The sequence below is a fragment of the Streptopelia decaocto genome (genome assembly GCF_964273445.1).
Source record: "Streptopelia decaocto genome assembly, chromosome: 5".
NCBI lineage: Eukaryota > Metazoa > Chordata > Aves > Columbiformes > Columbidae > Streptopelia > Streptopelia decaocto.
The window spans coordinates 43,002,571-43,027,928 of NC_138659.1; the positions used below are offsets into that span (position 1 = coordinate 43,002,571).

The 25,358-nt window shown below is 39.5% G+C and overlaps 1 protein-coding gene across 4 annotated transcripts in view; it reads right to left on the minus strand.

Moving 5' to 3' along the window:
- WAPL (WAPL cohesin release factor) overlaps positions 1-24,968 on the minus strand; it is a 71,826-nt gene extending 46,858 nt beyond the window's left edge. The window contains exons 1-4 of one of the 4 annotated variants that reach the window (XM_082052320.1): positions 24,645-24,968; positions 20,790-21,313; positions 11,007-11,150; positions 3,219-4,268 (exon numbers count right to left, since the gene is read on the minus strand). In XM_082052320.1, the coding sequence (XP_081908446.1) occupies positions 3,219-4,268; positions 11,007-11,150; positions 20,790-21,291 (1,696 nt within the window). In that variant the 5' untranslated portion in view covers positions 21,292-21,313; positions 24,645-24,968. Of the gene's footprint in view, positions 1-3,218; positions 4,269-11,006; positions 11,151-20,789; positions 21,314-22,656; positions 23,560-24,644 lie in introns of those variants that run through there. The other 3 variants (XM_082052322.1, XM_082052319.1, XM_082052321.1) reach the window with 3 other exon arrangements.
- Between the last annotated feature and the right edge of the window lie 390 nt (positions 24,969-25,358).

Sequence of the window (25,358 nt, forward strand, 5' to 3'; positions counted from 1 at the left end):
ATGTTTCATTTTAATCAGCATTTTTTTTGTGCCTGTCATTTTCTGTAATAATTTTATTGCACTGGCCAAAGTGACATGTAATAAAACAAGCATTAATACAGTCCTAGGTGTCCCAGTTGAACATGCAGGAAATAAAGTATTCCGAGACTACACGTTCGGAAGTTAAATACATTAGGAATCTTAGTGACCACCCAGACTACTGACAACCATAGCAGGATCTTCAGAGAAAGACAGAAACAAACTGGTAGCTCAGTTATTTCCAAATGTGTAACACTGTCCCAAATAGAAAGGTTTGCTCTTAAAAACTGAAGCTTATTTTTGGTTAAGCCTTACTCTTTGTCATTAGTTCAGATTTCTCTTGGATACAGCTCCTCATTGATTAACACAGCCAAGTAATTGAGTAAGTTTCCTCCAGTATTAGAAAGTTCTCTTTACTCGAGTCATCCCGTATTCTGGCTGGTGAAATGACAGATCTTCGGATCTAGTCAAGTCTCCCGAGCACTTTTAGCCCCTGGCTTTGTGGCAAACTAGAGCTGGGAGGCTCACCAGTGAAAGGGGCTTCTGCTTCACCTGGCTGCTCCATAGCATAAGTGAACAACAGAAAACACACTTCAGTGAAGACAGTCTAAAATTGAATTTATCTACTTTGCATTTTTTTCCAGAACTAACAATATTGTCCAGTTAGTCTTTAGTGCTTCCCTAAATTTTGTTTGTAGAAACATTTAAATACATATTATTAAACTGACTTTCCCTAAACTGCAAACTACTATACTGAAAGGAACAGTCCATTTCCAGTTTAGTTTGGAAAATCTTTGTGTTGTTTTATATTAAGATTCTAAAATGTTTCATAAAAATAGGCCTAGATTATGGTAAGCAACTGAATCAGTACTATGGTAAGAAATTTTTAAGACTGTAACTGAAAGTATCAAATCTCTTGGAAAACTGACTATGCTGTATAACATTATTTATGCTCAGAATGTCAAAAATTATTCTTTGGCTGAAATGCAAAGAAGCAATCTGGCATCTCACCTGTCAACCTGGAACCAGAACACTGCATTTTTTTGCACTAATGAAAAAATCCACATATAAAAGAAGAGCACATGCGGAACTCAGGTAGCATTAGCACCTCTCAGTACTGCTTGTGACTTCAGGAAAAAGTTTTATCATGCAAGATGTTCTGAAAGTGTCTCCTGACACTTGGATTCAAAACTGGCATTTTCCACAGATGCAGAAGTCACTTTTTTTTCAGTGTGTAAAGACGATACCTCATGGTAATGTCACACATTTTACCACAACTTGAGGCTTCAGTCCTGAAGTCCTTGATAAATTCTCTGATTCAGCATCACTATATTTAAGGACCCTAATATGGCTGCTCTGAGTGATCATGATGCTCAAACTTTTAAAAGGTCCAAGAGAAAACAGCATGAAATATATCAAGGAGTCCTACAAATTTTAGGGCAATATCAGACTCCCTATTTTTATAATCTGTACTACTGGATTAACTAGGGAACATGCTGCAGCTTAGAAAATAACTTCACACCTTCCATTTTCAGAAGAAAAAATGCAAGTTAAAGCTCACCTGGCTATGGCAGCATAAACCAGGAATCGAGTGAGCAAAGGAGATGCAAATAAAGCAGAACCATCTCTCAGCAGAGGCACCAAGAAGTCACTCTTACCCGAGAAGTATATTTAAAAAAACCTAACAAAACATAAATTTATATCTCTCTCTGCCATGGGAATCTCTCAGGAAATATTTCAGAGAAATAATCTCTCATCCCTCGGAGTATAATGGCCTCCTTGGTGAATGTAGTGCTGAAAACAAACTGGAGATATTTTGAGACTCCAGAGAACAGCAGCTGAAAGGATTATTTGATGGGTCAGCATCTCAGCTGCATTAACTGCAGAAGCTTTTTTTTCCTTGGAATAAATGGCTGAACAAAGACTTGTCAGAGAAAGAGACTCAGACAAAGTATTTCTTAAGTGGCACTGTAAGTTAAATCCATTTTCCAAAGAGGCTGGAATGCAGGTGTTTCATTACAATTAATTTTAATGAAAATAAACAAAAGATTTTGTTTGAAAACACAATCTCCTCATACAACATCAGGATCAATTTGGCCCTGTCAGCACTTACAAAAAACCCAGCAGTTACATCTACCTTTGATTAAAAGGCTCACAGGTGTTTCTGGTTTTAGAGACCACTGTAATTATAATATAGAAATGAAAATCTTTCCCTATGAAGTTTTATTTCTGGATTATATTAGCAGAAGCTATTTGTAGGGAAAAGAAAAATAGCTCCTCCAACATTTGCAAGGCCGGACTTGAGTCCTCCCCTCTCCCCATCACAATGAAATACTTCTTGCCAAAGTCTTAAATATGTAACAATTTCAGTGAATGGATAAAAACTTCTCATGCTTCACGGTCCAAAACCGAGGACCAGGAGTTCCCCAGAACAGCAGCATTGTTTTGAAATACTTACTCCAACATGCATGATTCTTCGGCCTAGACTTTTTAAAAAAGAAAAAGCTACAAGAAATCTTTCAAAGTTATTCCTTTTCTTCTTCACTCAACTAAACCTTGGCCCAAATGACCACCAATCAAGTCTAATTTTTCAAAGGCACTAAAACACCAGAACTTGCTCAGCAAATTCTGCATGAACAGTTTTACTTGTGTGTGTGTGTGCACATATATATAGACATGTACCACCTCTGCAGAGATGGAGATATCTGAAAACTGTACACTAAAGCAGACATACAAAACCAGAAATACATAAAAATATGAAACTTGAGAAAGGTCTAAAAAGTTTATAGATGTGTTCAAAAGCACCAAAAGGAAAATCATATTTCACATTGCTAAGAGCTACTTAAATTTCTGCAATCAGCTCCGTAATTCTGGGTTGATGTGAAGCTTCTGTGGGAAGGTGTCTGCCTTTTAGGCATAGGTATGCTCAACACAACAAAAAGGTAAGAACTTTCTGTTCAAAAAAATCCAACAAAAAAACCCCCTCTACCTCTGGCAAGAGATCAAGGGGTATAAAGCATACTTCAAGACAGCTATGAAACAGCAGACAGGAACACAGCAGAAATAAGAGATTTTAACTTTTAGCTTTTAAAATCAGTGGTCCTGTTCAACCACCTCCTAGGTATACTGCAAAAGGAACAGAATACAAAGGTCAACTCAATTTCTATATTAAGTATGTATTCCAGAAAAGTTCCGCTTACCTGTGTTAGTACTGAGCTGGCTATCCTGGGAACAGTTCTCGTTGCCATCGGAAGTTGACTGTAGTGAAGACGATGGTGCAGTTCTACTTCGTTTTTTGTTAGCTTTTCTTTCTGCTACCTGCCACTCTTCATCTTCATCCTCACTTTCACTCAAGTCATCAAACCCAAAGTACTTGATTTTGTAATTGGAACTCCCAGAACTTCTAGAGGCACCTTCATCTCCCGCTCCCTCATCTTGATCATCAAACCCAAAAAATTCTAATTTGACATCCTTTTTGGATTTGGTATTGCTTGGTCGAAACCTGGTTGTAGTTTTTGCCGTAGCGATATCTGCTTTTTTTCTTAAGCGTCCAGCTTCTCCCAGGTCAGTAGGGGCTGCTGTGGTAAATTCATCGATTCGCTCCATGGTATCCTGTATAGTAACGTTACAAACTGACAAGCAAGATGGATGTAGAACAGTATAGTCTCTAGTCCGTCCAACCGTCCCCCTAAAACTGGTCCCACTACTTAAAGATGCTTTTCTTGCTGGGTTCAGACCATCATTATTTGACTCATTGTTTGCTTTGGATAAAGACTGACTAGTGCCATCCATTAGCTTGTCAAAATTTGTTGCCCCCTGCGTTTTTGCTTTGTTGGATCGACAATATGTCCTACAGTTGCTTGGCCTAGGAATAGGTTGCACAAGTTCTTCACTAATGGCTTCCTTTGGATTTTCAGTATCTTCTTTATCACACTCCTCATCCTTGCTCTTCATCTCTGAGAGATGTTCATTGTCAAAGCCCAATACATACTCTCCAGTTCTGGCGTCTTCGGTTTCATCCTCCCATTCATACAAGTGAGTTCTTAGCGGCCCCTTCGTCTGAGATGTTTCTGATGGAGAGTCTGATGGTTTTGCCATGTGGGAGTCCCAAGTATCAGGCAAGTCCTTGGCTTCAATGTTGTGTCCAGAAGTGTCTGTAGTCTCAGCATTGGTTTTGTTACTGTCTTCAGCATTCTCATAGATGAAATGACTGTTCTTCTCATTATCTTCATTCAAATTCTGTATTTTATCTAGAAAAAAAAATATTAATTTATTACTAAAAGGTATTATTAAAAAAATCACATGGGCAACTTTAGAAAGTGACAAACTAACAGCAAACATTCAGCTTTCAATTACGAAAAACATTAAGGAGGTCCTTATTGTCCTGGTTTATACTTTTTAATTCTTCCAGTTAAAAATTTTTGCTATAATAAAATCTTCTCACCATTTCCAGCAAAAACATACACTAACATGAAATAAGCATCACTTAGAAAACATGTGCATCATGAAAAAACCAATAGTAAACCCTAAATACAACCACTTATCTACACAACCTACACAAAAAAGGAGAAAAAGTCTGCAGCAAAATTTTCAGTGAAGTCAATCATCATTCACTGTTTCACACACAAATGAGTTACAGTGCATAAAGAGCTATTACAAAGCATTTTCTAATGATACAAGAAAAAAAATTCCTTCCTGTACACAGGCTATAAGTGTTGTATTGTATTCTTATGCAAACATATCCCCCACAAAAGCCTTGTTTACATCAAGCTATTGCAACTACACTAGTGTTTCAAATGAAAGATTTTTGATATAGATTTTAGCAACTCATTTGCTTCAGATGCCCTACTTTTCAGTACCTTTTGCTTTTGCATAGAACTTGAAAAGAGCAGGTAATATCACTGGAAACACAAAACATGTACAAATCAATGAGTTCGCTAAGTTGCATATATTCAATGTTTTTAATACTCCAAGAGGCATTATAGCAGTCTACTGCAGTGAGGAAAAGGGATCCATAGGCAGGTTACAGCTGCTCCTTCAGATATTCCTGGTCTAAGAACTAAATTATAGTGAGACATCACAGTAGAAATAAAAAATCAGCAAGGGCCACAAAACCAACCAATGAATTCAAGTAAATTTGCTGAAAATTATCTTATAATTCACTGCCTAATGCAGTAACTGTACAGCTACTAAAACCAGCAAAAGTAATCCACTAACATATCTGTACTACAAATGCTCCAGTCCCTGTTACAAATTGTATCACAAGATTTAATCAATGTACCCAGAACAGTGGACAACTTCAGCAATTGTTATTTTATTTTGCTGCTTCAAATGAAAATATTTGGACTTCCAGAAGAAATACAGAAATACAGGTTCACAGGGAAATCTTTGGTTTCCCTGAATACCAACAAAAGTTCAGCAGATTTAGTACCAGTTTCATGAAGATTACATCTGCCATACTCCACTGTTGCACATCAACACACATAAAGATACCCAGAAATACAAGTACGTTATTTCCTGGAAACAAGATGAGCAGAAATTTCTTTGACATTTCAGAGACAGTCTAACCGAACACGGGAGCCAAGGTGTCTGCCATCGCTATCAGTGCTCTCTGTACCAGCTGCCTGGGCCAGGACTGCAAGATAAATATGACTGGAATGCAGAAAGCCCTGAGGCATAGAAGAGTAGCACAGGATGAGATCAACTGGAGAAACAGAAGCAGCTGGGACAGGGACAAGTAGAAAAGAGATGCTAGAAGAGAACATGCCTTGAAGAAACAGGTACAGAACGCTCCAGTAATAGAAGAGGCTGCACTGGCAGAATGCAAGGCCTGAGGTTCAGATTTGTTAGGTGGCAAATGCTTCCTGAATTCATCAGTAAAATGAAGGCTTCAGCATCCTTCAGCATTAGCCCCGACTGCATTAAACTCCAGCAGCTCATTTACCTAAGTGGCACAGAAGTTTCATAGCACTGACCAAAAGGTTTCAACCATCTTGATGAGGAAAGAGAGCACCGGTATTGTTCCAGGGACTTTGGTTCGCTTGTTTTCAAAACACACCAGCATCATCTAAATGACATCTTTGCACATATGGTTTATAAAAGAACTCTAAGGTGCAAGCAGAAACTTCTGTTAAAGAAATTACCACCAAGTCAAGTTTTGCAGGAAATTGGTTTAATCCTAGCTGAAATTCCTCAAGGAGAGAGGATAAGTAATATCTCACAAATGGCATCTGAGTTTTCTCGGAGTCCAGCTGAGGTCTGTCATACAAGTTTCCATACTCAGCCAGAAATGCAAAAAAAGCTCTTAACAGAATATATGAAATGCAGAACTAAATTCCCCAAAGAACATCAGTCTGAGCCATCTCAGTGATGGAACCTTGTTTTATCTTTTTCGGTATCAATACATTACACAATAAATCTTGTTATTCCCATTTCAATCTCATGCTTGTGATAATCTAAGAGGCCTAACCAAAATTAACCTTCCTATAATCAAAGAGTGAGTTTGACAGTGCACAATACGTTCCTTATTCCCTCCCATATGCTTAATATTATTGTGCAACTGAAGACATAATACTTAGGCACTGTCCTGGTTTTGCTAAAAACAAGTTTCTCTTTTAGTGAATTTTGCCTGTCAGCTAAAGCCTTCATATTAACTGCATTTTCCTGGAGAACCAGACCCATGTTTTGGTAAACCTAGTAAAGGAATGCAAACATATTGATAAGCATGGATGGACATCTCACGAGAGGGGCGACGAGAAACAAGTGACCAAGAAACTGACCAACTGTGTATAACATTCCATTCACGTGAATACTTCATATAAAAGTGGGAGACCACGAGGATCTCGTCCCTTTTCCCTTTTTTCCTTATGGCCGACCTTAGGAGAGGATCTGGCTGGTCGTCCCTGAGAACTGAGGCCTAGTGAGAGACTGAATCCAGCTCCGCTTGGCTGCAGAGTCTAATCCAGGACTTTGGTGGCCGGCTCTGCAGTTGCTGAGACTTTCAAGATTGGTTTTGTATATTTTGTATTATTTTCTCTATTCTTATTAGTAGCATTAGTAAAACATCTTTAATTTTTCCAACTCTCTTCTCTCTGTCCTTCTTTCCCTCCCAATCGCCTGTCCTTACTGGGAAGGGGGGAGAGGGAGGGGCAAAAAGGGGGAAGTGGGGGGAAGAGGGGGTTAACAATACATCTGCCAGGGTTTTATTGTCACCCCGCAATAACCCTCGACAGGCACAAAACCCAGCAAATTAAGCTAAAAAAATTCTCAGACTTTCTTGCTAAAATACGCTATTTGGTAGCCTCACCACTAACTGTTCCATATCTTAGTGCATATTTACTTGAATTAATGAAACTCTAAGCAATATTTAAAGTATATTTAAAATACGCCTGTCTTGGTTTAATAAACAATACAGAATTGCTAATAAGATGTTTCTGTCTGCGTATCTGGAAAGGGAATGGTTTTCTCATCCTAAGGAAGGCTGGGATTTTAAAGAGCCACGTTTCATCCAGGACCAAATCAAATCTCATCTTCCCAGGGAAGGAACAGAATACATGTGTGCATATGCACATTACAACCCAAGAGCCAAATAATTCAGGAATCTGTTCTGAGATGAAAAAAAGCCGAAATTTAATTTCACATAGTCTCAGCTTGAATCATTATTTCAGCTACAGACTGTACTCTCAAGCAGAAAACATGATCCACACATCCAGCCTGGAAAACAGACTGAAGATGTCAATGATATATAAAAATATACAGCTCATAGACATCAGAAGCATTGACAAAAAAAGAAAGGGGGGGGGGGCAGCAAAAAATTACCAAGCAATCTGTGTCCGAAGATACATTAATCAACTATTTGGAAAAAGGTGTGGTGTTTTTTGGTGGTGGTGGTTTTTAAACCAGCCAGTACTTCAGAAGTCTTAATGGCAGCAGGGAGGTTTTTCCATCTCCAATAATAAGCAAAGCTGATGAAAAATGTAACCAGGAAAGCGTTTACTGTACACCAGGTAGAAAGTTTGGCCTTAAAACCAGGTCATTGTAATGCATTAATGGAAAACTAAGCAGTGACATTTAGAGAAATAATTCCTCAAAGGACACTTTGTCAAGACACTGTTTTCAGCTCATCAGTGGGTCAATAGCTGCCAGACTGAAGCTTCTACACCAGAAATTACTGCAAATCACTTGCTAATTGCCCAAAGGTGTACAATACCAGCAACTCAATAACCTTGATTTAAAAAATTACAATATTTATCTGTAGTAACTATTACAGCAGAAGCTAGCGTGACTGCAGGAAACACAAAACATATTTTTATTTACAGATAAAGAAAACACAGAGAAGAGATGAGAAAATGAACTAATTTTGAACTATTAGATATTCTGTAGTTCAAAAGAAGCATCTAATTTCTCCTCCCAATTTTAACTGCAATTAGGCTCATTTGGGGCTCAAATACCAGAATAAGTCTCCCAAGTAATTTCAGCTCAGCAACAGCATATAACTATATAATCCACCAGAGAGTGCTGGGTTTCCCCCCCCGCCAGGTGCTAGTACAATATTCCTAAGAACCATAACAATCTGCTGTAGTAATCATGATTTGTTTTCTGTTTAAATCTCTAGAACTTAATTACCAGAATACAAGGGAGTCAGTCTAAATGACTGGCAAGTCTAAATTAAATGTTAACTGATAAACACTCACACACTTATACAAACCTCTTGCTTTATTTTATGCTCTAGTTTATGTCTAGTCTTAAGGATTGCTCATAAATTGGGAAAAAAAAAAAGTGAAAATTCTCTTCTTTCCCACCAAACACATTGAGATGTTTTTACACACACAGAGATGCACACGACCAAACTCCATAAAGCTGTATTTAAGTGATTATGAAGATGGTTGCTGCAAGTAACCTTTGTAAGGTGACCATAAAAATTCAAAGTCATACAACGCACTATATTCAATTCATATAAGATAGTAGTCCATAGTCCTCTAGACATACAAAAATGTTCTAACAGTGGAAATGTAACTGACTTCTCAAAATCCCACTGCGTTTTCAGCGATCAACCCTTGCTTTTTCAGTAATAAACCTTTAAACATTAAACAAATGCACATCTAAACTAATTATATCATTGAGACTAGATGGGTATAAAGAGAACATTCTGTTCGTATCTTTTTTTAAAAATACATGCTTAATATAAGCACTCGCTAGATGGAACAAATGCTATTCTATGTATCCAACAGAACACAAAATGCTTTCTGGCTAACATAAGTAGCCATAATGGGACTACCTGTCGTCTTTTCATTTTTAAAATCATGTACAAAAGGAAGAATGCAAGTCCAGATTTTGCCTCTTAAAGACTTTTTTTAAAGAAGTGAAATTGATTTTCTTTAGCAATGAGACACCTACATCCTTCAGCTGGACATCTCTGATAATTTTGACATTAAGATGTGTCAATGTTATTTTTTCATTAAGTTCCCATAACACATTGCTTTATTTTAAAGGGATTTTCTTCTCAAGAAACTAACATCTACCAGAAAATGAGCTCCCAGGTAGCCCTCAGAAGCATTACTACTTCTTCATTGCATGATATGAGCAAATGAAGAATATCTCCCCACCTACAAAACATTTAGTTTGATCACAGTAATAATAAAAGACACCATATAATTACAGATTACTTGAGACAGTGAAAGGTCTAAAAAAACCGCGAGGCATACAGAAACTGCCAGAGTGAAAAGAATCACTACTTTTTTTTTTTTTTTTTTTGTAATTATATGCCATTCATAAGTGTTTAAAACTGAATGTTGCAAAGAAAAGAAGGTAAGTTACTAATTGAAGATAGAAAGGCAACTTCCAAAATGCTTCTTGTCTTCAATCTTTAGCTATATATCATCATACAGAACAAAAAAAAGTGAAGGCCATTAGTTTTTCCAGAGCAAAAGCCACACTAGACCAGTTGAGTAGGAGCTCTGGTACTCATTCAAGCCGTCTTCTAGTGCAGGCAGTGAATATAACAAGGGGACTCTAAGGAATTTCTTTATTCACACAGCTCAAAAAACTTCACTTCTGTATTCATGATGAAATAAGAAATTGCCAGAAGAACAAATAAAGAGACCATATTGCAATTTATCTCCACAATTGGCTAAGTGACTCCAGTCACTTTATACTGTACACAAAATGGCAAAGAAAGAAATGCATAAAGGTTTTAAAAATGCAAAACCGTGGGTAATTCTAAGCCTGACCTTTGACTGTCCACCAGTGCTTGGAGTGGGTGGACACATTCACTACTACTTTTTCACCTCTGATAATAAGTACATGTCGTTACAGATTCCTCACAGAACATTTTAGACAGCTCAAACTGGTATTTTCTCATATCATTATCGATGACATACTAGAATAGTTACACTAATGGAACTTAACAGATTGACAGAGCCATCTTACTTGAAGAAGAAACACTGAAGTTTGGAGAAGAGATACAACTTTCTCCATCAACTACCAAAGCTGCAAGAGTTAACCATTTCATGCCCTGATCATTCGGGCACAGCATATACCAAAACGGAATCCAAAACAAAGTGAAGGGAAAAATCCTCTAGGAAACCCAAGGCTCTTCTTGGCAAAAAATAACCAAACCAAAACAACATAATCTAAACTAGCCATCAAGAAACGTATCCTCCTGCCTAGTCCCCATTTCAATTTCATTTCCATTTAACTTACAAGATTAAGTTGCTTGGCTCCAAGTCTGAAAACATAATTTTCAGCTCCATAAAAATCAAATCATCATTAACAGTCTAACAGTAATTACCTAAGGTCAAACACTATATGCTTTTGTTACCAGTTCAGTGATAGAAGCTGCAGAAGCCTCTTCGTTATTTTTAAGTTACATGGAGCACAGAGCAGCCTCGCAGGCTCTAAGAACAATGTCTTTTAATGTGAATTTCTGTCCCAAACAGATTTGGGGCTCACAGACCAAAGCTTAATGCCCCACAACTCAAACCACCAACCTGTTTGATGAGCAGAGGACAGCACACGCTGCAGATCACGTGCAGTAACATGTGCTGGCTCGCCAGCTTGCTGCGGCTTGCACAAACGGATTAGGGACCCGGGCATAACCACGTTTTCCATACCAGCAGGCAGACAAGAGAGAGCTAAGGGAACAGATGAATCAATTCAACTCAAGTTTTTCACACCACCATCTTTCATGACACTTGAAATAGCATTGTGTCTTTGAAATGTCTCCTTACCACTCCAAGTTTGATCAAAACTAGTTAACAAGCACAAACGTTATTAGGAAATCGAACAAATGGACAGTCAATATTAGCCTTGGTATGCTAAGAAAACATGCTAAGGTGTCAAAATATTATCACATATGCAAAATAAATGCTTATTTCTTCTGTTTACTCATGGAAGAATTGCCAGTATTAAATGCTAGCCGTACTAACTTGAAGTCCAGGTTAGTTTTCTCTCATTTCTAGCAATTCCTGATGAAGACTAACCAAAGCATCACCAAGCTACAAACAACACATATCACCTTCTGTAGCATTTGTAGCATGAGCCCTTGTGTTCCTTCATTGCTGTGTAACTAGCTGTAAAAGCCTTCATTTTAATACCAAATGAAGCATGATTGAATTCTTGTACACAGAAAACATATCTACAAACTTAAACTAGGTTTCTTTCACTATTAGCCACATAAATTCGAAGGATTAATTGTGAATGTACAGATAATATTAGTCAGAAGCAACTAAATCTTTAAAAAGGCAGACAGGTGGCACGCTGCCAATTTTTTATTCCTCTTTATTTCTCTTCAAAGAAACACCCGACTACCAAGACAGATGTAAAAGAAAATGAAATATCAAGGAAAAGGAGGCAATAAGAAAAAAAAGTGTATCGAGGGCCTTCAGATCCCTCCAGCTCCTGAGGGCACACATTCACAGCTCATGAGCAGGCAGACCACTGACACAGGATGCAGGAAACAGTTTGTTAAGCTCATTATGAGCTACAGCTCTGCCTGATGCTCCCGAACCCTCAGAAACATTTGTTATGGCTCCGTTACACCATCACCCATGTTCCCAAGCAGAAAGCTACATCACTTTACAATTTGAAGCTGACCAAGCTAAAGGAAAAGATTAATCTTTACCAGCTCCTTGTATCACATTCCTCATTTCTGGGAAGAGAGCCCAAAGGTGACATACAGTGTCTTCTCTGGTTTGGACAGAAAACCAGCAACTGCAGAGCAGCCATGCTTTTCTCCAAATAAGAAAACAAATTTCATTACAGTTTCTCTCTTCTACTCTGCATTGGAAATGAAGTGTTTTGGTTGGTAAGGAGAAAAGGTTACAGACTGAACTCCTTTGATCCATTTTCTGCCTATGATTGAAGAGCTGGTAAACACAGAAAAAAGCTATGGCTATAAAATACACAATTCTAAGAAAGCGACGAAATTTAGATCCATCATTAACCATTGATGCCCATAAGATCTCGAAATGCAGTGCCTGTTAGCAGGCATAAACAGAAGATAAGAAGCGTAAGAGCCTCGGAAGATGATGCTCTCAAGACCAGTTTCATGGCTGACAATCACTGAAATAGCTAAAATTATAGAACCACCACATCTATAGCTATGATTATAAATTCTGGTTCTTTAGTTGCTTTGAATCAAAATGAGTTCCCAACAACTTTGCATACAGGTTGGATAGAAAGTTTGTCTTTTTGCAGATGTTTTAAGAGGCATCTTCTTTTGCAGAATTCCACAGAAAACTCTGAAGTGATGAGATCTAATTTACCGCCATCACAGACCTATTTTCCTCAATAATAGTTTGCTTTTCTTGTTTCCTTTCCAGCACTCTGAATATCAAAATTATAAGGCAATTTATATGAAAAGGCTGAATTTATTATTTATTTAAACTATATATGAAACAAGTTCTCAATTGCATTACACCTCTTAAGAGTAGCTATCCTAAACATATAGGTGTTGAGACAGACAGGAGACACCTTTTCTTCTGTCAAATCACCTAGAGGAAATATTTCAGTTTGGTAACCATTACTTCATTCTATGAAGCTAACACATATTCACACTTGATGAACATGGTCTGTTGTGCTGTTAGCCCAACAGCCCAGCATGCTGGGGCTCCATCCACCCTGGGAACAGCCGAACCCCAACCACGGCATTCCTGCTTCTCACCTCAGGCACCTGTTGGAGCCAGAAGAAGTAATTCCTTGTAATTCCACTTGCCTTTATCTCAGGCACATTTTCAATGGTATAGGAAAATGGTTTTTTGAAGTAACAATCCAACTGCTCTTCCCCTCTTCTGCTGCTTCAGGTAGCAATCATTAGGTATTCTGCCTGAACAGTGATCTTTCGTTGTATCTTAAATCACTGCATATCTCAATACCACCTTCATACCAATCTATCTATGCGCACCTGGCCAAAGCGCACATCGTTCTGTGGTCAGCACAACTGCCTTCACAGCAAACATTTGGGGGGGGGGGGCGGGGAAACCCACTAAACCTCAAAATTACGAATTTAGTCTTTCATACTAAAGGCATTTCCTCCTCCAGTCAAAATATAGCTACAAAATTAAATCTAGGTTGCTTTTTATCAGCTATATCCAGCCTCTCAATTACTATCAAATTAAAGCCCTACAACTTCAACCCCCCCTTTTTTTTTCCCAGGCAAGTATTTTTGTGGAAGTTGCAACTATAGTCTCATACTTTGTCTTTCACAGCTGGAATAACTGTAATTCCTCCTTCACTCTTATTTCTAATCTTGCTTAAAACTCTTGTACAACATTCTGAACACCTAGTTTAAAGTCTGTTTTTCTTCTGGTGTTTATAGACTTACAAGAAAAACACTACTTTTCTAACATTGCCTCAGATCTGTATCTACCCACATTCATAACAGTATAAAATAAAATGTGACTCTACAGACACTGATATTCTGTAAAAGCCCAACATACCATGCAGCATGTAGTCAATGCTCACATCCAACTCACATGCAGAGTCCACAACTCTCTCAAATGAAGGACAAATTGGAGACTTACTAAACAATGCTAAAACCCCTTCCTATAGAAAGAAAACTATTTTTTGTCTTCCAGCAAAGAATTAAGCTTTGAAGAACTCTACATCACTGCAAGGAACACCACTTGGTCAGAAGTCTAAAAATAAAGTCATCCTGAAGACACGAGAAACTGTGCAACATCAAATCCAACAGCCAGGAGAGCGGCTGTACCCTGTAACACAAGAGTTGTCAGAGCCTGAACCACCTGTATCGTGTTCAGCTCTGATGGAAAGTCCAGTGAAACCAACACGTTCTTCCTCACGGGTAGCTCAAAAGGGTATCTTTTGCTCCCAGCAGCAGGAGAAAGCTGATCCTGGAAGGTAACTACTCACTCCTTGCAGGGAAAACACAACGAAGTGTCATGGGCAACACAAGGGGCTGGCACATGCCAAAGAAGCTTTTCTTCACTGAATTTTGTTGTATGAGGCCTTATTAAAAAGAAGTATTAAAGCATATTATAACATAGCAGCACTAACAACTGTGAAAACAAATGTATCCTTAGGCTAAGTCAGCTTGAATTCAGACACTACTCATCAATATGCTGAAACTCTTTACTGCATACGGTAGCAGTTTCTTAGAAAGAAAATATGAGCTAAGTTTGAATTTGAAAAACATTTTCCATACAGTTAATAAGATCTCAGCAGTTTGAACCTGAAATGGCCTCCTCACCAACTGTTGTCTGCTTTCCTACATGCTTTGGTCCGTTTAAGAGGTACACATGTTAACAGGTTTTTTTCTTCTAAAAGCACTGACCAACTGTTTTGAATGAAAAGTTATTTCAACTTTTTAAACATGAAAGAAGTGAAGAAACCTTCAAAAGTTTGACCTTTTAAAAGCTAACTGTTCATTGTACAAGTCCATAAAGAAAGAATGATTTTAAAAGTATGGATTCCAAAAAGGGTCTTGACAACCTCACTATTGTTTGAGGGAAAAGTTGTGCGGGGTCTGTACATGGACACACATATTACACATGTACCTGTCATTAGGAAAAATATGTTGTAGAAATCAGAAGATTCCTTCCTAAATACTGGGGTATTTTTCCTGTATTGCTGTTTTAGCAAAACACAATACTGAAAGTTAAACAGAATTTAAGTCATTTCAGATGTATGAGAAATATCCAAGAAAATAAAAACAAAAAACACAATAAAAACCCAACACCACCAAATATTCAGAGAAGTATCAGAGTAATACCAAAGAAAAAAAAGTCGCAAATAATTATCACACTAGTTTGAACCTGGGCTACTGACAAAGCAAGACAATTCTGTGTCTAAGAGGAGAAAGGATATCTTAAAAAGACGGAAACATAACAAGAACAACTGAAAAAGAGAGGACTTGTGGATAAGCCCCAGCTATCTATATACCCAGCATATTTATTGCCATCTAAACAAACATCATAACACTGAAATTCTAGGGGCATACATATTTTCTGGCAGACCTTTCTCGTTCTCTGCTATCAGTTTCTTAATGCTTTGAGCCAGCCAGAGCACAGCTGCAGTTCTTCTTAATCACGGGTGCTGCCAGCTGTCTCCTAACACAGCCAAATGCTCAGACCTCATTCAGTTTTCCCCAACTTTTGCTCCATTTTTGGAAAGCAAAAGACTAAAGTGAAATTCTTCTTCAAGAGGTAAATAAATTGCACCCAGCAACTCTGCAGAGAAAGAAAGATAACATTACTCAGCCCTAACTATTATCTTAATGTCAATGTTAAATACAAAGCAGAAGTTCCAAAACAATGTGAAAGGAATATCCTGGCAAATCGTGCTGTCAAATGTAATTATTTAACAAACTTGAATTTGAGATGATGCAACTTAACTCTAAAGACAGGGCTCCCCCACCCACATAATCAGGATGCAGAGACTTTGCAGACACATTCACTAAGGTACTATCAGGATGGTCTGTTGGGAGCAGACCTGATAACTCAGAACTATCTTCTTTTCAGGGTAACTATTTTCTGCAAATGACTCTCTTTGCTCAGTATGCCTTTTGATTTTGCACATTGGGTCATGAAGTAGTTAAGCACAGTTGTATCCCTTCACTCCTGCCTTGCATAAGCACAAGTTATTAAGAAGGATTGCATTTCCCATTTCAATTTGCTACCGACATGTGCATGAGCCTCAAATGAAAAACGAGGCCACTAAGGAACTACCTAGAAACACAGAAAAACTGAACAGCAAACAGGCAGACGTTTCCTTACAGCACCAAGAACAAAACTACTTCCAGAACAAAGACTTGTTTGAATACCAGTACATAGTAACAAATGACAAGACGCAGAATAGCTATTTTCATAATTACTCTGTTAGGGGAAAAAATGCAAGTATCACAAATATTTTACATGCAGTAATTTGTCCTTCTAATCTTAAAAAGCCTCAAAGGACACTGCCGAGACAATAACCACTTAGCATCACAGCACAGCAGAAAGGGATATTACTCCTACACTGCTCTGTATTCTGTAAAGACATTTTAAGCCATTCTATTTTCTATTTCTCCACAGCAAGCAAAATATATTTTCAAGAAATATACTCACAGTCTTTAAAACAAACCAGACTTCTAAGTTAAAAGCATAATTAAATACCACATATTTTAACTCCGAATTAACACAACCACAAACAGGAGGAGCACAAGGTGTCTGAAGACGAGAGACATCATCCAACCACTTGAAAAATCTCTTGACCCAGGAGCCTTATCTCACGAACACCATCAACGCCTTGGACTAGACCCTCCAAAGGCTCCAAGAGCTCAGCCCTCGGCACACAAGCGAAACACAGCAAGTGATCACAACATCCAGGGTCAAAACACAAACTCTCACACAAGAATGACAGAAGTAGTGTTTCCCTGAACTGAAATATACTGAAATATATTAATACACTAGTATAATCATGGAATGACAAACCATCTTTTAAAATCCATCAAGCCTTGACTCTGATTTTAATCTGAAAAACTGTATTACGCTAATTTCAACGCACAAGCTAACAAAAATATTCTAAGAACAAAGTTATTAGATTTGTTTTTTAACTAGCACCTCACAATGTGCTCTGCAAGGCCATGTTTTTATACAGAAGCTTATGTGCAGGAGAATTTAGTATGAAATACTATTTGGGCTTATGTCTTAAAGAATCACAGAAGCAGCTAAACAGTTTAAAAAAACAAATAAACACAAATCTACCAAGGTGTTTCAGAAACCTAAGCAAGCATTGCTCTGTGGATTTTCATCTTATCCTACTGTTAGACTCTCATAAAAAAATCTCACCTTCTAGCTACCAAGTTGTTGCATTTTTGCTTGGTATGAATAACCAGTAGAATATTTTTCCAATGACACGACTTACTTTCTAGCTAACAAGTCATCCTATCTTAAGAAAAGTGACCTAACAGTAACTATTAACACTGAATACTCTCTTGCTATTTCCAATTTACCTAATCTCCCACTACCTGTAAACTACCTGTTATGTACAGGATTACTCATGAACATTCTTCTGACAGTATTAAGACTTGGTCAAGCAACATTAGTGTCTAAGATTATGAGAAGCTTTCCATATTAAGAGCTTCTCAAAGCCTTTAAAATGAGATTGTTCCAAGCACCAGCTGAAGGCTATTAAAAAAATAAATAAACCAAACAAAACCACAAAAAAGACCCTCAAAAAACCCCACCAGAAAGCCGTATCAATTAAAAGATACAGATCCTCAGCTGTGTTACACAGTTGCACAACTTTTAAAACAACACAAAAAATAGACTGCTTTTTAATATCAAACATTAATGTTAACTCACATTGCATCACCTTTGTTTTAATGTCCAAAGAAATGGACATGGAGGCAGGATAATACACCAGGAGCAGAATTCGCAGGCTAAACTGCAGCTTTCAGATTACCCATATCCACATTAAGTCATCATTTTCACCTTATTCAGGTAAAGAAATAAGATACAATGGTGGTACCTGCTGTCAGGAGGTCGTGAGGCCTTGATTCATGCACTCTCTAGTCAGTACCAGGACAACAACTAGCAAATTGCACTTCAAACACATTAACAAGCACTTTAATGAACATCAGTACCAATCCAGCCTAGTTTCCTATACTTAGAGATGCCAAGATGGGCTTTTTTGGTGTAATTGTTTGTTTTGGTGTTTTTTGTTTATTAATTTATTGTTGTTTGTTTGGTTGTTGGTTTTGGTTTGTTTTTGTTGGTTTTCTGTGGGGCTTTGTTGTTGTTTTTGTGTGTGTGTTGTGTTTTTTTTTCCCTTTCTTTCCTCTTTAGGAGTAGCAGCGTTTGCTGTCTCAAGGATCTTTAAGTCCTTTGAACAAATGTGGTTGAATCTGGCAGAGTCCAAGAGACACTAGGAAGGGTGAGGACATGTGAGCAATAGAAGTACACACACTGTATCGGAGGAGACCACACAATAAGAAACAACCTTTTCATCATTACTCAGCTTTTCCTCCCTCAGGTTCCCCTCTTCCCTCATATTTCCACCCCCAAATCAACAAAATTAACTCTCTCCAGTTCTGCAAGTCAAGTCTTATATAATCAAATGTACTTGGTTGTCAATATAACAAAGAAACCTTTGAAGTACCTACATTTACACTTGGTAACTGTATCACTAATTGCTCAATGTTCCGAGCGACCTATTCAGAGACAATATTCATTTATTTTGGATCAGTCTACACACAAGCATAACAGCTGCTTAAACCATCCAAGTTTCATTTACACTAGCTGTCCAAAACAAACACTAGCACCAAAACTACAGTCTTGTTTTCCTTACCCTTATTTAAAGGGCCTTCTAGCATGTTTTGCAAAGATTCATTCTTAGTTGGATTTAATTTCTTCCGAAAGTTCTGAAATGGGTTTTTATCTTCCTTTGACTAGGTGTAAAAATAATGTAATGGATTCCGAAAAGAACAGCATCACCAGGTTCAGATACCCTTTGCCCTTCACTATTCCTGCCTGAATTGCAGTCAGTAACAAATACCTCAGGAAAGCATCACAAACAGAATTTCTCCAAGTAAACTGTTGTTGAAGTCACCTCCCCTCTGCATCCAGATCACCACCACCACACTCAGCAGCCATTGATGGACTTGTCCAGCAAGAATCATCATCTTCCTTCCTTTTCGAGCTGTATATACTTATGGTATATAAAGTATTGTCTAACAAGGAGTTTTAGAATTTAAATAAGCATAAAAAGTTTTTCTGCACTTAATATTGTATTTTGTTATTTTCCACAACACAGGAACCAGGAAACACCAAGGAAACTGCTGAAGTCTGTTCCTCTTGGCCTTTCACACACTATGAATTTTCAGAGCTCGATCACGTTTTCTCCCCACAGCTCTCCTTTTCTTTTCCAACCTGAAAAATACTGTTCTAACAAAGCTTTTCTACATGGAAACCATTTCACTGTAAAACCTGCTCTGCTACAACCTCTCATTAACAACCAAGGAAACTCATTACTGTCTCTTCTCCTTGTAAGTATTGGGGGATAAATCTATTCAATCTCTTATGAAAACTATATTCAAACTTAGCAAAACATAAATTGCATTTCCAGACTGAAGGTAGATCATACAGATAAATAAACTGCAGAAAATCATATGAAAATTAGAAATAATTCAGCAGCAAAAATAAGAGTAAGATCAAAAGACAACTACATGTCCCACCAACGTGTCTGTCAAACAACAGTTCAAAGCAACATTTCTTGTTTTTCTTCTTGTATTATTTGCAAGATCATTCTATTAGCAATATAACTGAGCTATATATATAATCTTCCACTATTAAGTATCTTCTTGTTCACTGTACTACAACTGAACAAGTCCACTCAAATTTCTGATGCTAGGGTTAACTATATCTGAGATTTCGAATTTACCAAGTTCTTCTCATTAAAGCTGATGATGGTAACTCAGAGCAAGTCAGTAGGTGTCATCTTCATCAAGGTTCATCTAATGGGATCTTCTGTGCAATTTTAGAAGCTGCAGTTTAATCAGCCCGTTATATGAAAACTTCTAATGAGATATAATAACATCTGATCTTGTCTAAGAATGACTTGTACAAAATTATAGAAATGTTCAGATCCATGAGGTTTGTGAATTCCCTCTCAAAAATATTAAGATTTCTTACAAACACTTCAGAGCCTGAAAACAGCCTCTAGAAGAAGTTTGACAGAATTCTGTTTCATAGCTCTGAAGCTTTCTATGTACACATTGTAAAGATGTGCTAATTAAAAAAAAAAAAAAAAAATATATATATACACCTTTTTTCAACTGAAGATCAGGAAAGTACTTTTTCTATACAAGTAATAAGGCAGGTTGTAAGCTGTATCCATACCTGCATGGTAGTAACCATAAATTCGCACCAAATTAAAGCCAGCAACTTCAGAATAAAGCATTGTTAGTAACAACCCATCGCTCTTCAAAATACATGTTAAAAAACACAAATGCACTGGGCTCAGAACAAATTTTAGCAAAGGAAGATTATTGTTCCATCCTATTCAAAGTGGACTAACATACTATGTTGAATCTAAACCACTGTACCTCACTTTGCAGACTCAGGATTAAAGTGCCTGGGATCTCAGACCAATATGTAAAATTCAGAATGCTTCCTGGCATTTCTGGTTAAATATCGTACCCTTTACAGTTCCTTAAAATTAATTGCCCCATCGTTTTATTAGAACATTTAACCAACCCCTGAAAACACAAAGTCTAAATGTAGAGTAGTAAAACTTGGAAGATAACAACTATTTGGACAGTTGAGTAAACATACCTGCAGGTATGAGTTTAGCGCTGCCACCTTTGCATTCTCCATCTTCCACATTTTTGCTTGTGCTCTTTTCTTTCAAGAGAGGAACAGTATTATCAAAAGATATGCACTTGCTGGATGCAACGCTTTCTCCACTGTCTGGTTGATTAATTCTGCTGTTTGCTTCAAGTAGAGGAGTGAAGTCCTCAGACTGAGCAGCTTCACCAGGTTCCAGCTGAGAGGAGCCTTTAGGCTGTGACACATTCTTCGAAGACACGGGAAGAGATTCTTCATCACTGTCAAATCCAAATGGATCCTCTGTTACCTCATCTTCAATTTTGGGTTTTTTAGGAACTTCGGAAATATCTGGTTTGACACTGGACCTCTTCTGTCCTAATTTAGCCATGAAGGTGGTTTCTCCCCATTTTGTACTAAGGGTGGTCCGTTTGTTGGAAAATACTTCGTCAAACTTGGAACTGCCGTTTCCCCCTTTCCGGCTGTAGGTCTTTCCAAATCGGGATGTCATTTTGGCTCCTGTTTCATATTCTCTGTTGGAAAAGAAAGAAGAAACATATATTCACCAACTTTTTAGTACAAACGATTGTATTTCCACCCTTTATTGGGCCTACAAGCACCAGGCACATACATGTCACACAAGCAACAGATACATCATCTGCTTCTTTCTACAGACTAACTCATTTACATGTGTATGTCATTACGTCAAAAGTTTCTGCAATAAGTAGTGTATCTACCAACTTTAATCGAAAGTCAGTTACTTGCACGTTTATAAAACAATGGCACAATGGATCCTAAAGAAAACTCTGCTACAAATACATTATTTTTGGTACTGGTTTGCTCTAATTTTATATTTTCAAGTACAGAGGGCACTGCTTTCATGAAACATCAGCAGAAAACTAAACGATATTTTCACCACATCTGAACATGCAGCTCTTTGCTACAGTCCAATACCACAGTACGGCTTTAAAGAGACTCTTTGTAGTCAAATGTAAAAAACTGACAGAATATTTCAAGATGCTCTAGCTATTTTAAATACTAATTAATCACACAACAATGACAACTTCACACAACGTTCTTCTTGCACATCAGGCATACTCAGCAAGTATATTATTTGGTAATACGATGTGGTTTATGCCATCTGCACTGTCATGGTCAAGACTGGTACACAGCGATCCCTCAGGAGTAAATCTGATTGATCAAGGGACAGGAACAAAAAGACACTTCTCAATCCATTTCTAAGAACACGGAGGACACCTTATGCAGACCAGCATAAACTGTGACTGTTTACTGCCTGTTACAGCTGTAGCCCGATTCACAGTTTGGTCTCTCGGAGAAATAAAGTTTATATACAAACAGATTAAACAGGAACACATTTAAACAGTTCCCTGCTTGTGTTCTGTTCCTACTTTTGCTTAACTCAAGAATGAAGACAGACTAACTTGTTTCTTTTTTTCCAAAACAAATTCTTCAACTACTGGACAAAAAACAACAACATAAACCCAAAACTATCATATCTGTTTTGTAAACCAGCATTTATTTTTTTTTTGTACGAACTTGAATAGGAAATTGGAATTCTTTATAGTCAATCTGAATCTAATCAAGTATATCTTTCCCTCCACGATTACTCTCCATACTGGAGAAATGACTGTTAAAAAAGGGAGGGGCATTTATTTAAGCTACAGAATCAAAGAAATCCAACTTTTAAAGTGTCATCTTCTTTTGTACACAGTAGTATATGAAAAACAGCACTTAAAATGATTGTTAATAAACATATCATATGATCTATTTGTTCGGGACAACTGTTTTTATTATTCCCTTGAATATGTGTTATACGGTCTTTCTTCCACATTTTAGTTTTGATCTCAACACTCACAGTGTCTCAACCTGACGTGCCAGACTGGCTTCTTCCAAGATCACCAGACTGGTTTCCAGAAACGTCATTCTGTCACTTCGCTCTAGCGAGGCTGTCTCACTAATAATAGTCTCCCTTTATCAGACCAGGCCACCCTCCACTTTTCAAACAAAATGAACAATCCATCTAAGTCTCAGCAGTTCTAAGTGAATTACAAGTACCAAATTTGAACTTCAGAAGTTTAACAGACAGATAGTGTTGCAATGGAGAAGGGATACAAGGAAATGGAACAACCATTTTGGGAAACACTCTTCTCCCCAGCAGTTCAGCAGATGGATGGGTAAAGACATGCTTATCTACTGCCCAGGATTCTGCTGTGGAACGCCACTCTGCAGACCCCTTCTGCTGCACCCTAGTACACATTACACGTTACTCTCTAAGTCCACTCTCCATCCTCTTTTTCCCCACACTGCCATCAGACTACTTTGTGCTATTCAAAACACATCGTTGCCAAACTTTTTGGGTTATTTTTGCTCCCTTGTAAGTAGCTCTAATTTCCTATTTCCCATCCAAGAGCGAAACTAAAACATACTTCAGAAAATGAACAGCCAAACTGATGCCTGAAAATACTTATAACACTAACTAAAATATTTTATACCAGAAAGGCCACTTCTTAGAGCTATAGAAACTAAAGTGAAATATTTATTAACATCTCAGTTTCTATACAACTCTTTATAGAAAAAAAAAAGAAAAAAAAACACAACAAAACACTCACCACTGTCGCATTTTCCTTCCCTAAACCCTGACACAAATAAGTATTTCCAACACTACATTTCTAGCGTCTGCAAAAATAATGGCAGATTGAAATTATGGCTTATGGCTGAGGTTTAAAGAAAAAACTCCTGTAGTCAAGAGGACTTTATTTTCAGAAAACAGAGCTCCTTCATCTACATTTTCCTATTTGTAAGTTTAAAAAATTAAGATCATCTCATAAGGAGTTTTGAATCAAAATGTCAAAACTCAAATACTGAATATGATGTGAACAGGTTAAAATATTAGTATCAGGAAAATACAAATACACTCTGCTATAAACTAATATCTTAAAGTGAGATTAATGAGCAGAAAATACATATGCACCTCCTTACATGAGAGCACCAACAAAACAAGATTTTTACTCTTAACTTAAAATTCTCCCTTGCTTTTCACTCAGTATGAAATAAAAAACCTGGCTAATTTCACTCTATTTCCACTCCCTGCCTCTGTCTCCTGCATCACACTGCAATATTTGGAGCAGTGCAAGAAATGTAAATAGAAGCAAAAAAACCCCAACCATAATTCTCCGTCATTCCCCAGGGCTAACTCGGCAGCCCAGCCAGACATAAAAACCCCGATAATTCCCCAGAAAGCCCTTCAGCCATCCCTACTCATCGCTCCTCTCTGCACCGCTCCTCTTACATAATCAAAGGGAAGAAAAATAGGTTAAATGCACGGAGGCAGAAGGAGCTGATGAAATCCCACGGTGACAGTTTCTTTTTTCCTCCCTCCCCCTGCGGCGGGGGGAGGGGGTGTTAGCGGAACCGGGTCACCCCACCGACGGTTTCTGATGTCATTTCCCTTCCTCCCGGCCCCCTCCCCCCGCCCCGCAGGAAAATCAGCCCCCACCAGGCAAGTCCCGGGGCCGCGGGGCAGCGCGGGGCGCACGGCAGAACCCGCCGGCAGCCGCGGGCCTCGCAGGCCGCACCCCCCACTCCTCCCGGTCCCAAACCGCACTTTACCCCCGACCAAAGTCCTACGACTCCCGCCCCGAAAACTTCCAGGCGGGCCGGGGGCGGCCGCGGCCGCCCGCCATGTCCCGCCAGGCGGCCGCCGCCCCCGCCCCGGAAGCGGGACGGTGCTGGAGCAGCGGTCGGGGGCCACTGCCCGTCGGGGTGCCGGGGCCTGCTCCGCGGCCCGCACAGGCCTCGGGCGCCGGGTGGCCGCCTCCAGTCGCCTCCTTGCCCGATACCTACCTCGACGTCGGTCGTGGCGGTGGGGGCGGGCGGCGGATCCCGGGCAGCAAGACCCGGGCGCCGGCCCGGCGTGTTCCGGGCGGCGCCGCGGATGTGGCTCTGGCCGCGGTTTCTGGCTGCCGAAGTGCCGCCTGCGAAAGGCGCTCGCCGAAGGGAAACCTCCGCCCCTCCCCCGGCGGCGGCGGCACCCTCCCGGGGTGCTGCGGACGTTAGGGCCCCCGGCGCCGCCTCCTCCGGCGCCGCTTCCTCCGCGCCGGGATTATCGCCGCTCTCGGGACGGGGCCCGGGACCATCTCTCCGCCATTTGCCCCGCTCCTTCCGTCACTGCGCGTCCCACGCCCGGCCGCCGCCCGCAGCCAATCGCACGCCGCCTTACTCAACCGACCGCGCCGCCGCCGTGCATGCGCCCGCCGCGCCGATACCGGCCCGTCCCGCGCGGCGCCTGCCGGGAGCTGTAGTTCGCAGCCCGGCACACGCCGGGCCGGGCGAGGGGCGCGCGGCGGACCCGCCTCCCAGCGCGGCCCGAGGGAGCGGGCGGCCGGGCGCGCGCTGCGTTGGGTCCGCGGGGGCTCGGCCACTCAGGGGCGGCCTGAAGCGGCCGGAACAGCGCGGCGCGGCCTGGCGGGACCTGCCCCGCCGTGGCCTCCGCTCAGGCCCGTGCCCCCGGGGGTGCTAACGTGCCGCCGCGGCGGTGCTGAAGGCGGGGGCAGCACG